This window comes from Zeus faber (genome assembly GCF_960531495.2).
Source record: "Zeus faber genome assembly, chromosome: 15".
In the NCBI taxonomy this organism is placed as follows: domain Eukaryota; kingdom Metazoa; phylum Chordata; class Actinopteri; order Zeiformes; family Zeidae; genus Zeus; species Zeus faber.
In genome coordinates this window covers 29,204,169-29,218,085 of record NC_137194.1, presented here as the reverse complement: position 1 = coordinate 29,218,085, position 13,917 = coordinate 29,204,169, and the positions used below count along the sequence as shown (strand labels likewise).

The following is a 13,917-nucleotide window of genomic DNA, read 5'->3' as shown; positions in this document are numbered from 1 at the left end:
AAAATATTTTACTGATAAAGTGGGTAGTACTAAAGTGTGTAACGGATAAAAGACATTTGTTGACAGTGGTTCTCCAAAATGGTTTTACTCCAGTCACCTAGAAAAACACCTTAAAGGATACTAGGGTTTTTCTTTTTCTTTTGTTTTTTGGGGGGGATTCTCTTTTTGACTATCTTACCCAGATTCAGGCAAGCAGGTCAATACCCATCTCATCCCATGGCGTCAGATTAGTGTGAAACATGCTCACGAGCAAATTATATTATTTCACACGCGCAAATAATAGCTGCCACTCGCACGATATACAGTATGTGTGCTCACAAATTCAACCACCGAGAGTTGCACAGGCTGCGAGCAAGAACAAAAAAAAGGGAGAGGCAAAGAATTGCAATGGAGTGTGTTGAACTAAGCAGCAAGTGAACAAAGCAGCCTCCATGCACAACAGAGTTTCTGCTTGGTGAGCACTGGCAGGCAACACACTCACGGGTCACTCAACTTGCAGTTGAGTTTAGTTCTATGTCAGGAGGTTGCGCCCCCTTAGGGGCTTCATCCTCTTTTCCAATTCAGCTGCGACTGAATCCGTTCATTATTAGTCAAAGACAACTCAGATCTCAAGATTTCTGTCGCCAAGTCAAGCAGGAAACTATATACTTCCTCCCGTGCCTATGCATCGGGCTGGCGGGGTTGTGTGACTCCTCCCTGAGTGTGGAGCATGCTCTCACTGGGCTCACAAATCCGTACAACCCCTCTGGGTGGTCTTTCAAAGCCTCCTCAGCTCTGCTGCGGGGCACCTGGGTATTCCCATGACTCCACCACCGTTGGCCACAGAGATGGATTTGATGGTGGGGGGGTGTTTGCGCGTCAAGAGCGGGCAATGGAATCTAGGATCCCTGCTATGCCCACCCTCAACCAATACTACCGGGGTTCCTAGAATGCGCCTGGCGGGTCCCGCGCTCCAGTCTCATCCTACTATCTCTTAACACGGAACGTAGTGGGTTTGGAGGCTCAGAGCACGGGCCGCTGGCCCATCACCCCGACCCCAACCGCTGTGGGTTCTTGGGCATCCAAGAAACCACTGCTGCTGCCGGCGAAGGATAGATTCACTGCCCGGCTGGCTCATAGGACATACAGGACTTTGAACTTGCTAATGCTGGTGGCCTTGATCTCTCACGTGACCACCAGCCGAGAGACGCCGATGGCTTCCGAGGCAGAGGAATTGTCTAAAACTTCCATTCTCCACCTCTACCAGGCGCAGGCCACATGCGAGGGCCGTGTTGTGGCACTGTCAGTGTTTACCCAGAGACATCTCTGGCAGTCCCAGACCACCATGTGCAAGTCCGAGAAAGCGATGCTGATTTTGGCGCAACGAGCGCCCGGGCCACCAGCGAGGCCAGGGCTTGTGAGGTGGCTTATGAGTCAGCGGGTCGGGATGTACCGATCGTTCTCCATACCCACTCTACCCGAGGTGCGGCGGCCTTGACTGCCCTTTTTAGAGGTGTCTGGGTTCAAGACATTTGTGCATCATGCAGGTAAAAATGGACAAATGGAGACGGCGACGACCAAGATGCTGCCATCTTAGAACATTACTGTAGCTTTGTAACTACAGTTCTATGAAGGAGGCATAGCCCCTTAGGGTTTTATACCCCACTGGACCCCATCAGTCTTGCTGAATTGGTTTCAGAAGATGAAGGGGACACTTCCTGGGGCTTATATACAGCTATGCTGCTCCATCCTGATTGGCTGAAGCAAGTGGATGAATATATTTTAGAACTTCTGCATACATGGTTGGGGATATACCAATAGGAGGCCTAGCCCCTTAGGGGCTGTAGTTACCGTAGTTACAAAGCAACAGTAACTCTCATTCTGCTCGCACGAGTCGACATGACTTTTGACAATTTGGGGGCGGAAACCTAGGGAAGTACTGGCCCTCTTATGATTTGTCACTTTCAACACGATCCCACCTACACAGACCTCCTTGAACCTTGATGATAGCTTCAAGAAGCCCGGAATTCACGTGACCTCAGTAGCATAGGTTAGCCTTATTTGTTTTTTTCCCTGTGAAGACCCGTGAGCAAGGATTAAAAAAATATATACAAAGTTTATTCATTAGAAATATATTTTAAAAGTCAATTGACTCTCAAAAAATCGACCAATATAAAGTTAACTCAATAAGTCTTTAAAAAGTCGCCAATTATTTAAAATTTTTTATGGAATTGTGGCAGGCCAAGAGGGGGCCGCCGCTGCAGACAGACTGTGCAGGCTCCCATCCCGGGCCACTCAGCTGCTGCAGATTCAGGAAGTAATTTAGGCTTTGTTTTTCTTTGTTTTTGGGGGCAATGCGTGCTGGAGGGACATGCGTGAGGACCGGGCGATACAAATGCTGAGCGGAGTGAGCATGTCACGGCTTCAGAGCGCCTAAACTCCACCATTCTGGTCTCTTTCCCTGTTTGCCAGCGAGCAGTTCCCTTTTTGGCACACAAGCTGCCTTTTGTTTATATTATTAATAAATACAGGCCAACAGGCACGGTTTGGCATCCAACTACCTCCTCTCTCTCATTCCCTGGCCCTGGGCCAGAACACCCGTCCACAAGTGGCACCTGGACATGATGGAGCAGCACGAGGCAGAATCCCGGACGCCTTGCCCCCCTTGTACAGATGGTGGCGGCCACAATGCAGGAGCAGAAAGCCCTGCATTTCGAGGAAATGGCGAGGGTCTGCGAGCGAGACCAAGAGGCGCTCCAGGAGAGCCATCAGCAGGAGCGCACCAGATGTGGGAGGAACGATCACCGGGCTCCCCCTTCCTCCTGGTACAGAAGATGACGGGTGAGGATGATCCCAAGGAATTCTTTGCCAACTTTAAACTGAAGGCGGCCGGCTGGTTGGACCGCGAGTAGGTGTGGTGGCTAGTTCCACTCCTCTTGGTAGAAGCCCAGCTGACGGTACATGCCCTACCCCCGGAGCAGGAGACAAGCTACGTTGTCATCCGGAGGGCAGTGATGGAACGGGTCGGGAGAACACCTGAGGGCCACTGCCTGCTCCTCCAGTCACTCTGCTACAACACTGTGGGCCCGGCGTTCCTGCATGCCCAGCAGCTCCTGTATGCGGCCCAGCTGTTAAATCCACCGGCTATTCCCAGAGTGCCGTTGAGGGCCGTCCCCTTAGTCAAGACGCCGTTCGAGAATATCGCTATGGATCTCATTGGGCCATTAGACCGCAGTGCTCGGGGCTATGGATTTGTGTTAGTCCTAGTGGACTACACGACCCGATGCCCCGAAGCAGCGCCACTGCACAGTATTACGGCCAAAAATGTGGCGCAGGCCCTGCTTCAGTTGTTTATGTCACATGCACAATTTACGGGTTACTGGGCATCCACTCAATTCGGACCAGCGTGTACCACCTGCAGACGGACAGCCTGGTCGAGCGCTTCAACAAAACATTGAAAAACATGATCCGGAAGTTCCGGAAGTCACCTCCACAATGACAACTGAAATTGGGACACATGGCTGAACCCCCTATTGTTCGCAGTGCAGGACGTTCCCCAGTCGAGCTACGGTTTTGACAGGGGTCCTTGTGGGGTGCTTGACCTGATTAAGGAAAATGGGCAGGAAGGTCCCAGCACCAGTAAAAATAAGGTCCAGTATGTCCTGGACCTGAGAGCAAAGCTATGCTACGTTTGAGCAGAAATCACAGGAGAACTTGCTCCAGGACTAGGAACGTCAGCACCGCCTGTATTACAGGGCTTGGTTAAGGCAATTCTCACAGGGAGACAAGGTGTTACTACTGCTCACTACGTCAAGTTCAAAATTACTGGCTAAGTGGCAAGGGCCCTTCATGGTCACACGACGCCCAAATTTACCACCTAAACCTTCTAAAAGAATGGAGAGAAGGTTTGCCTGTAGCACTGGCCACAGCGCTGATTGAGAGGGACAAGTTGGAGCAGGAGGTTTCAAAATCAGCCAATCGACCGGAGCCCTTTTAGGTAACCATCTCTCTCCTGGCCAGAGCGCGGATGTCACGGCACTGCAGTGGCGCTTTGACGATGTGTTCTCTCCCATGCCTGGACATACGGCCCTCAAACTCCACCATGTGGAGATGACCCCGGGGCTGAAGGTACCTCCCGGCCACATCGCCTGCCTGAACACAAACACAAAATAGTACAGGCGGAATTAGAGGCCATGCTGGACATGGGGGTAAATAGAGGAATCTACGAGCGAATGATCCAGCCCCATCGTGCTGGTGGGTAAGCCCGGTGGGTCGGTGCATTGCTGCATAGATCACCAGAAGGTGAACGTGGTGTCAAAGTTCGATGCCTACCCAATGCCCCGCGTCGACGAGCTTCTCGACCGGTTAGGTACGGCTCATTTTTTTACGACACTGGATATGACAAAGGGCTACTGGCAGATTCCCTTGTCCCAGGAGTCAAAGGAAAAATTGGCCTCCTCCACTCTGCAAGGCCTTTACCAGTTTCACATTCTTTTGCGCCCCCGCGACCTTTCAGAGACTCACGGACCGTGTCCTGTGTCCACACGTGGCATACGCCGCCGCCTACTTAGACAAGACGGCGTGAGGCACATGCAGCATGTGGGGGCAGTACTTGAGTCCCTGAGGCGCGCAGGGCTCACTGCCAACCCAAAGAAGTGCACGGTTGCGCGGAGGGAGGTACGGTATCTGGGGTACCAATTGGAGGGGGTGGCCTGCTGCACCCCCACAAGACTGTTGCGGTCGCAAACACGCCGAGACCCAAGACTAAGAAGGCTGGCCGGGCAGTATAGGAGGTTTGTGCCGCTCGGCGGCTGGGGGCTGACCAGGGGCCTGATGTGTGTGCGGAGCTGCTCGACATGTGGAGGCGCATGGAGGACGCACTGCGCCCTTGGCCGATCGCTGTGGGTTGGCTGCCACCAGGTACGGGAGGTGGGCGCACTGGGGCACGTTTGGGCCTGGGGGGGGGTGGGGTCCGCGTGGTTGCTCCATGGCCTGCTGCGCCCCTGGATCGATCCGGTCGCGACTCGCCTATCTCTCCTAGTGCCAAAACTCATTCTCAGCACATACACCACACAATAGACCGAGGGTTTGCGGGATGGCGGGGTCCAGGCTATGTGGGTGGGGATGCGGCAGGCAGCTGCCATCTTGCCTGTCATGCTCCTGCCCAAGCATGCTTCTCGTCCGTCCCAAATTTTAATCCCACTCACATTAGCTTCAAACACACAGCATTGGCACACCAATCCTACTCCGAACAACACTCCGTCGAACCAGGGTCTGCGAGACAGAAGGGGTGCGAGTGATTTGGGTTTGACTTGTCTGAAGGACTCACACCCCCAGCCCCGCAATTTTAACTGCAGTTACCAACAGCACACATTGAGCACTGGGGTTTTCCGGAGTGGACAGTCGCTAGCGGGTCGGTGTGGGGGCGTGGTTGGCCGGGGGGCGGCCGGGTGGGCCCTCCTCCCGGCCTGGCTGGAGTCCGCGGGGCTGCGGAGAGCACCACTGGGTGCCTTCTGGGGCCCCTGGGGCGACTGCCTGTCGTTGGGGTATGGGGGACGGCTGTTGGCCTTTTGCTTCTGCAGCGGGGCTTCTCTGCTGGGGGTGGTGGAGGGCCTGTATACCTGACGGCCTGCCGGCATCGCTGGGGGGGGGGTGTAACATCGAGGTGCCCCGCGCTGTGCACTTGCTGCTACGTGTATGGTCACTTGGCACTCATGCCGGGCGGGACGCCTGGTCGGCTGCGGTGGGGCGGGCCCCCCCCCCTTTGTGCGGGGCGTGGGTGGGCGTGGGGGTCTTGCCGGCCTGCCCAAACATGATGAATAGTTCTCCAGAGAGGGGGGTTGGTGGTGGCTCTCCATAACCAAAACTGTGCTCTTGTCATTCTACAGGGCATCCACAGGACAGAGTTATTGCAGCAGTTCTTGATGATTTAAGAATTAATAAAGAGTTGCATTGCAGGTGGAGAACCTGAACTCCTCTTGCAGACTAACTCTGTCCTGGATGCAAATGGCATACAAATACTCTGTGTTGTATGCCCAGCATGCTGACAGCACAGGTAAAAAAAAAAAAAGGAGGTTTGTGCCGGAGTTTGCGGCACTGTCTGGCCCCTTGACCGGCCTAACTCGAAAGGGTACTCCAGATCCGGCCCAACGGTCAGAGCCGTGCCGGCAGGCGTTTGTCAGACTGGAGGCTGCTCTCTGTGGGGAGCCTGTACTGTATACCCCTAACTTTGCACTTCCTTTCTGTCTGCAGACAGACGCGTCGGACAGGGGGCTTGGGGCCTTTCTGTTCCAGGAGGTCGAGGGTGTGGTGCTGTACCTTAGCTGCAAGCTTCTAAAGTATGCTTGCCCATTTTTCCTGCTTCCAACACATAAACTTCAAGAACTGACAAAGACTAAGACTGACTACAGACTATTACTGCCTAATATATCCCACCCCTTGATAAGTACCATTGTAACGAGATGAGCAAGGTTATTCACTTCACCTGTCAGTGGTTTTAATGTTGTGGCTGATTGGTGTACAAACACTAGGTCAGAATAAGAGCATCAGTGGTGAAATAAGCTAAGCTAACTAACAGCCTGGAGTTTGGGATAAAATCGCTGTTTTGGGAATAAACACCTGGAGGGGCTGCATCTTCAGGGGGACTGTGAACTCATGCCAAGAACTCAAAACCTATTTTCATATAAATGGTTCTAGATTTCATAAACATCCCCATTCTTCCCCATGAAGTATTGTACTTCAAATAAATAGGGATTACTAGCACTTCGAGAAGAACCTTGATGATTGGGTGTTTTTCCAGTAAATTGTCATCACCCCAAAGGACGACAACAGCCTGGTAATATGAGGTCAGTTTCAATCAAAAAGGTTGTTCGAGTAAATGCCCATTTTTTGAATAACAATATTGGGTCATGCCAGAGGATATAGGATTTTGGGACAAAACTGAAGTAATCACTACATTTTTGTTGTAATTTCCATTAACTTCTGGAGTTTAATTTGTATAAATAATCATCTGTGAAAAAATGAGATGATGAAAATTTGAATTATTTATGTTTTTTATAAATATATATAAATTTAAAATTTAATTTCTCTGAATTTTAATGATAAAAAATTGCTCCTCCGCACTGAAAAAGTACATGTCACGTCAACTACCCATATAAATGCCTACATTATGTGTTTGAATCTAAATGTTACATGTCAATGGCGACGGCTACAGCTGCTAGACAATAGCAGGTGCTGTCTGCCTCTTCCACATAGTGTTAGCCTTAGAGCAAAGATTTATTACCATGTCTACCCCATGCCAACATATAACCAGCACACACACACACACACACACACACACACACACACACACACACACACACACACACACACACACACACACACACACACACACACACACACATCCCCCATTTGTGGCAGGCAATCTATTTCAAGTCAAGGACACAGCACATTTGAAATAGAATTGCCTCTGCCTCCATTGTCGTAAAAACGACTCTTTTTTTTGTATGGGCAGGGCTCTAGCTATTTTGTACTTAGTCCACACTCGATATGTTAATGATAAGGTGCATAAAGGACAGTCTCTCTCTGTCATTCTGGCACCGCATTATGCGTGGAATTTAAAAGAGCCGGTGCATTTATGATGAAATTGATACGACTGACCTTATGGGCATTTTTTCTGCAAAGCCGCTCAAAATGTTATTTATTTTTGATTCTATTTGGGGATCGAACCACAGCTCACAGTGTACGGCTCTCTGGTTTTCCACTGACGTACAAGCAGAGATTGTGGTATTATCACAGAGGTGGAGGGAGCACCCTGTCGGTATTGAACACGGAAAAACTGCAACACCAAGGTAAATCTGGCCAATCCCTACACTGAAAAAAAGCAAATTCACAATTCATTGGTGCATCTAAAGATGAACGCCAATGTGGATCGGTATGACGGAACAGCCACCTAAAGTGACTTCAAAGTACGAATCTTTCCAATTTGTAAGTGGGTGTTTCTTTCTGCCCATGTAGAAAAAAAGGCAGTCAACATCAAGGAGCAATATGGGTCAAGTCCAAGCATTCATTTTCTTGACTTACCGACCCCTCTGTGAATCTGTTTTACATAAAAAACAACCTGAGCATCGACATGAAGGCAAAAGCTCACATTCGAAAGCCTAATTTGCGAAAAAACGCATAGAGCGGGTTTTAATGTGGTGGGTCTGTTATTGGGCTCTGTTACACTTTCAAAGTTTCAATCCAACTTTGGTGATTGGATATGCCAAATCGGATTACAGCAGATCAAAGAGTCCTGAATTGGCACTTGAGCTCTGTGGCCGGATCTGGGATCGAATCTCATGTTCCCATGCAATATTAATCAGTGGGGTTAGAGGGCATGGGGGCGTGGTTTACTTACGTAGCCAGTGAGCTTGTCCACGCTTTTTCTACTGGCCACCAGGGGAATGTGGTCTGGCTGATCTGGATCTCAGATGATGTCCGATCAGATCCGGTACTGGCCAGACCGGACAGTTAATGCGTCCCAGTGTAATCGGATCACAAAGGTCGCATTGAAAGTGGAACCAAGCCCATTGACACCAGAAGGCCTTAACTAAAAAGACAACGTAACCAATTTAGGCACTGCTTGCCAATGCTTCACTATTGTTGGATCATCTCTGTTCCCCCTCTATTTATAGATCTTTCTATCTCTCTCTCTCTCCTCCCTCCTCGCTTCATCAAAGTTGGATGACGCGGGTGTGTCAAAGATTTTTTTTAGCACCCCCACACCCCCACCCAACAATAAAGAGGGAGAGAGGTATGACTTCGAGTCTTTGTCCTGTATCCCGGTGCAGAGGTGACACCGCAACTGTGTGTGCGCTTGTGTGAGTAAGAAGGCCAGCGAAAAGAGTGTGAGTCATGGATGATGTGTATAAAGCAGCGGTAAGTCCTTTAATAATTTTGTTTTATTTAATTTGAAGGAACAACCCAGGGAGGTTGGAGGGATTTAGAAAATAACAAGAAACATTGTTTTTAATTTTAGAGATTTTTTTTAATAACTTCTTCTGTGCATTTTTGTTTGAGTTAACTAACAACTGACTCTATTAATGTTATTCTTATCATATGAAATTGGTTGGACTATGTATGTATGTGTATAAATATATATATATATATATATATATACACACACACACATACATAAATAGTATATATATATATATATATATATATATATATATATATATATATGTATATATATATATTTATATATACGGTATATATATGGTGATGTAAAGTTTTTGTAGGATTGACAGCTGTCAATCTCTGTGGTGTGAAATTACATTGCCTCTCCTTTGGTGCAAGGGTGTTAAGACTGGCAGGGTAGACAGGGTTACATTAACTGTGGTTCAATCTTGAAACTCCAGTCAAATCAATATATTCTCCTTGATTAACTGTAAACTACACAACGCGATAAAACCCCCAAGCTCTTAAAACCTCTTTATTGTCAAAGCTAGCGAGGGGTTTAGTTTTATGGATACATGCTCAAATTCAACCACCAGGGCTATTCGTAGCCACCAAAGAATACTCTAGTCGACTCTATTTTACATAAATAACGATATTCTGGATTCAAGTGAAATGGTTAATCAGCATCCCAGGTTGCTTATGATAGCTTCATACACAAAACACTTTTTGGACCGAAGAAATCCCAGTTAACTTGAGACTAAGCGCAACTCAAGGTCAGCAGAGGATTTGGGAACAGTTGAGCTCTGTCGAATGACGTTGTCCACTCTTGGCTTGTTGACATTTCTGGCATCTCTCTGCCGGACAACAATAGAACAAAGAGACAGTTGGGGCAGTCAGGTACAGGGGAAGAAGAGTGAGGACAGCTGCCCGGCTCAGACAAACCACCAAAAGCAGCAGCGTCAGTACCCGGTGTCAGAAGTCTGGTCCCCGCTTGCCAAACCACCACTCCACCAACCTCTCTGCGTCGTGCCCACCCTCCCACCCAATGGCCCACCGCAGTCCAGCCCCCACAGCACGATAAGAATAGCAGGTGAAAAAAGTCAGGCAACATTTTAGTCATAGTGCAGCGAGGGGCCGAAAAAAGGCTGAGAGCCGTCAGCCGGTTCTGGGTGAGAAGGGGTTCAAGGACAGAGAGTCAAAACAATGTGAGATCAGTGCCGCTTGCGTTCAGAAAATAATTGCGAGAAACAAAAGAAATGGAAAAAGTCAGCGTGGTTTAATTATTGAAATTGCCACTGAAGTAGAAAAGCAACTCATGCAACCACAAAAGTAAATGTCCCATTCAAAATAGCATGATTTGTGTGACGTGTGGTTCCCAATCAATGATTTATGGCCCCAAAGTTAGGATTGGTGTTTTATTATGCTACCTGTTAGCACTTGATCTCACTTTTTTCTTTTTAAGAGCTGTTTGGGAAATTGCTAATGCACACAACAAAAACTTTGGGGCTTGCACAAAGTATTTGAAAATATATGCCATCTCTTGAGAGAAAAATGTTCAGAAGCGCTTCTGTAACAGGTTCAAAACTCATGTGGAATATTATCTCCAATCCAACAGGTTGAGAACTTGACAGAAGAGCAGAAAAATGGTGAGGAGACCAAACAAGGAACCGAGATGGCCTCTCTTGATCTTGCATTGCATGGCATTCATTTCTGCTAATGCTACCATTAATGACTACTACCACAAGTAGCATGGGATTTTATACAACTAGTAACACAAACTGTTTTCTTTAGTTGTGTTAGTAATAAAAGGTAATTCCAATATCTGGATGAGAATTTCCTTTATCTATTTAATTCTGTTCTGCATCACTATTTCCCAAATTCTGTTGATGTTGTGAGTTTTAGCGAAGCTCCCTGTTTTGATTAGGAATTTGATGAGGACAGCCACCTCAGATTTTTAACAGTCGCCTTTGTCTTGTGGACTTCTTTCAGAGTTCAAGGCCGCATTTGACATCTTCATTCAGGATGCAGAGGACGGCTGCATCAGTACAAAGGAGCTGGGGAAGGTGATGAGGATGTTGGGGCAAAACCCAACCCCTGAGGAGCTCCAGGAGATGATTGACGAGGTGGATGAAGATGGTACGTCTTTGGGAAAACTACCGCCTTTGGGTTTAGAGCACATAACCGTGCGTTTAAGATTCCTGTGTCAGGGACTCTACTCTAAACAAATGATGTATAGCTTGTGGATCTTGTTCTGTCAGACAACTCGACAGTGCCACACGCCTCCACACGCCTATGGGCCGGCCTATTTAAGCAGCCGCTCCCTCCGGCCCTACCTGCCTTGATGCTTGCTTACTTGCTGCATCCCTTGCATCCACCTGTTGGGCTCTACTTGTCGATCCAATGGGTCAATGAAGTTCATCACTCCAATATTTCTAGCTCACTAAACATGCCTATGTTTGCTGTAAACCTTCCCGGGAGTGCTGAGCAGTAGAGCTCAGATGCCCAAACTCAAACGATGCAACAAAAATAAAGATCATTTTAAGGTAAATCTAAAGTTGTCTGTCAGAACTGCAATAACGGAAGCAAACTTTGAGAATCACTTGACATAGCTGAAAGGAATAACTAAAGGAATTGACGCCATGCATTTGCAGGCAGCGGAACGGTGGACTTTGATGAGTTCCTGGTGATGATGGTGCGCTGCATGAAGGAGGAGAGCAAAGGAAAATCAGAAGAGGAGTTAGCTGAATTGTTCCGCATGTTTGACAAGTACGTTTCTCGCTGGGGCTTTTGACCGCGTTACATAGGCCATAATGAAAAAGTGTTTCAAGACCTTTCTGTGAAAGAACTGGGGCCCTGCTGATATTCAAAGTTACATTTAGTGTTAAAGTCCACCTCCAGACAATTCCCCCTTCATGTTTTAGCCCTCCAGTTGTCTCAAAACGCACAACGAGCCCCTGGTTAGTAATTCTGTATGACAATACATACTGTAAGAGCAAAACCATGGCAACTGATGAAAAATGAAGCAGATTCTCAGCAAAACCAGGCTACTATCTAGCGTAGGAAATGGTGAGCGAAAGTGAACATAGCGACCACTTCAGCAAAGGTTTGGAGCTGCAGGATATTTCTCTGTATAGAGGAATATATATAGTTGAATTATTTAGAATTTATATATCACAGCATGGACTGGAATAGACAAACAATTCAATTGTGGGCCCTAAAAAGGCAAGTTGTTTAGTACAGTACTGACCCCTTTGTATTAAACAAGGAATGGAGATGGCTACATTGACTTGGAGGAGCTGAAGGCCATGCTGGAATCTACAGGAGAGTCTATCACGGAGGATGACATTGAAGAATTGATGAAGGACGGAGACAAAAACAATGATGGCAAAATAGACTATGACGGTACGGGGGGCGGGTGAAGTAGCTAATCAGTACCATGTGTAGTAACAGTGGTTCTAGAGGGTCCCTTTTCTTTTTACATTGGAGCCCCCATAAACCCATATCAACTTATGAATTAATAAAAATTATGAAATACATGTGAAATAAGCTCAAAGTAAAGGCAACTCTGGAGATACTTCCTAATTTTCTTTTTGTCTCTGAGAAGGCATCCATGCATCAGTTAGACACTTTATTTCACTTTTAAATAGTGCTGTGACTGATCACGAGCTGCCCAACTGTTCTCATAAGAATAGATTTCAATACAGTTATTTTCCAAGAATGATCCGTTGGGGTATGTTAATAATATTTAACAATTATATCTTTGACAACCACAGGTAGGGTAGGGTATTGCATTGCAGAGGGCCAGGACCCCTGGTTTGGAAATACTGCTCTGGAGCATTTCTCTGTGGGGCTACTGGGTCAGCTGTCTAGTTTCTTATGTAAATGGCACATGATTCAAATGAGCACAGTTATTCAAAAATTGGTGCACATTGGAAATGCCATCTAGTTCCCTTTGAAAGATGCTTTTACAGTACCTGTAACTTACTTCGCGTATTTTCTTTGACTACTATTACAGAGTTTTTGGAGTTCATGAAGGGCGTTGAATAATGGATCTTCAAGGTTCCAGATGTGTCGTGCAACTTCACCCCAAGTGCTCAGAGGGACACATTGAATCCACGTTTTCACGAGTGATTCAAATCATTTCCTCCTCCTTTCTGTATAGATTTGTCTGTACATTTGACATTTGCCTTCTTCAAGCATTATACTTATTGATATCAATAACTTTTATCTCAAAACAAAATCTTAATCTAAACATTATGGAATAAACCACTTTAATTAAAGATAAGCAGAAATATTAATTTATGGAATATACAATATAGTCCCCTCTGAACATTTTTGAACATTGAATGGGTTTTGAATATGTTGTAGTCCTTGTTGGTTGTTACACGCTTTGTAAAACATCTATTTGAACCACCATTTTGTATAACAATGTGTATTAACTGGTGGTTTTTATATGCCATAACCATGAAATATTCTCAAGAGATTTTGACAATGAAAGATTTTCTGGTGAATTATTTAGAATAAACACTTTCCTGATTATGACAGCAACATGAAGGTATTATACATTTGAGCAAAATTTGAGCAACACAATATATTTTCATTAAAGAGATTTTCAGTATGAGATACCTTGTCTTCTCTGTGCGGTTTAAAAACAAAATCTACCTCTATCATTCTGTTAGTAATTCAGTGTGATATACAGTAGTAGTGTGTGACAGTGCAAAAACAACAACTTATTATGAGCTTTCAATGTTCAGCTTTTGTCTGAATTGAAAATGTAACAGAAACACAATATTGTCTGATTTTCTTAACAATGACAGAAAAGAGCATCCTCATATGAGAAGACTTTCACTCATGGTGTTCTAAACAACGAACCTCTTAACATAGTGTATTCCACAAGAAATTAGATGAATTGATTGATTATTTAATGAATTAGTCACTTCCGAAATAAACTGAGGGAAAAAAACAATCAAAGCAGTTTTTGACTCAAACTAATTTCCC

At 46.4% G+C, this 13,917-nt stretch overlaps 1 protein-coding gene across 1 annotated transcript; it reads left to right on the top strand.

Annotated features, from left to right (window-relative positions):
- Positions 1-8,768: 8,768 nt before the first annotated feature.
- LOC307241349 (troponin C, slow skeletal and cardiac muscles-like) lies at positions 8,769-13,540 on the top strand. Its single transcript, XM_080015396.1, has 6 exons — positions 8,769-8,898; positions 10,535-10,565; positions 10,909-11,055; positions 11,571-11,685; positions 12,185-12,321; positions 12,935-13,540. Exons 1-6 carry the CDS (start codon positions 8,875-8,877, stop codon positions 12,964-12,966), a joined length of 486 nt encoding a protein of 161 aa, XP_079871522.1. The 5' UTR covers positions 8,769-8,874; the 3' UTR covers positions 12,967-13,540.
- Positions 13,541-13,917: the final 377 nt, after the last annotated feature.

Coding starts and splice junctions, on each gene's coding strand:
- LOC307241349 (XM_080015396.1), top strand. CDS start 8,875: ATGGATGATGTGTATAAAGCAGCG. Junction 8,899..10,534: donor ATGATGTGTATAAAGCAGCG/GTAAGTCCTTTA, acceptor CCAATCCAACAG/GTTGAGAACTTGACAGAAGA. Junction 11,056..11,570: donor TGACGAGGTGGATGAAGATG/GTACGTCTTTGG, acceptor ATGCATTTGCAG/GCAGCGGAACGGTGGACTTT.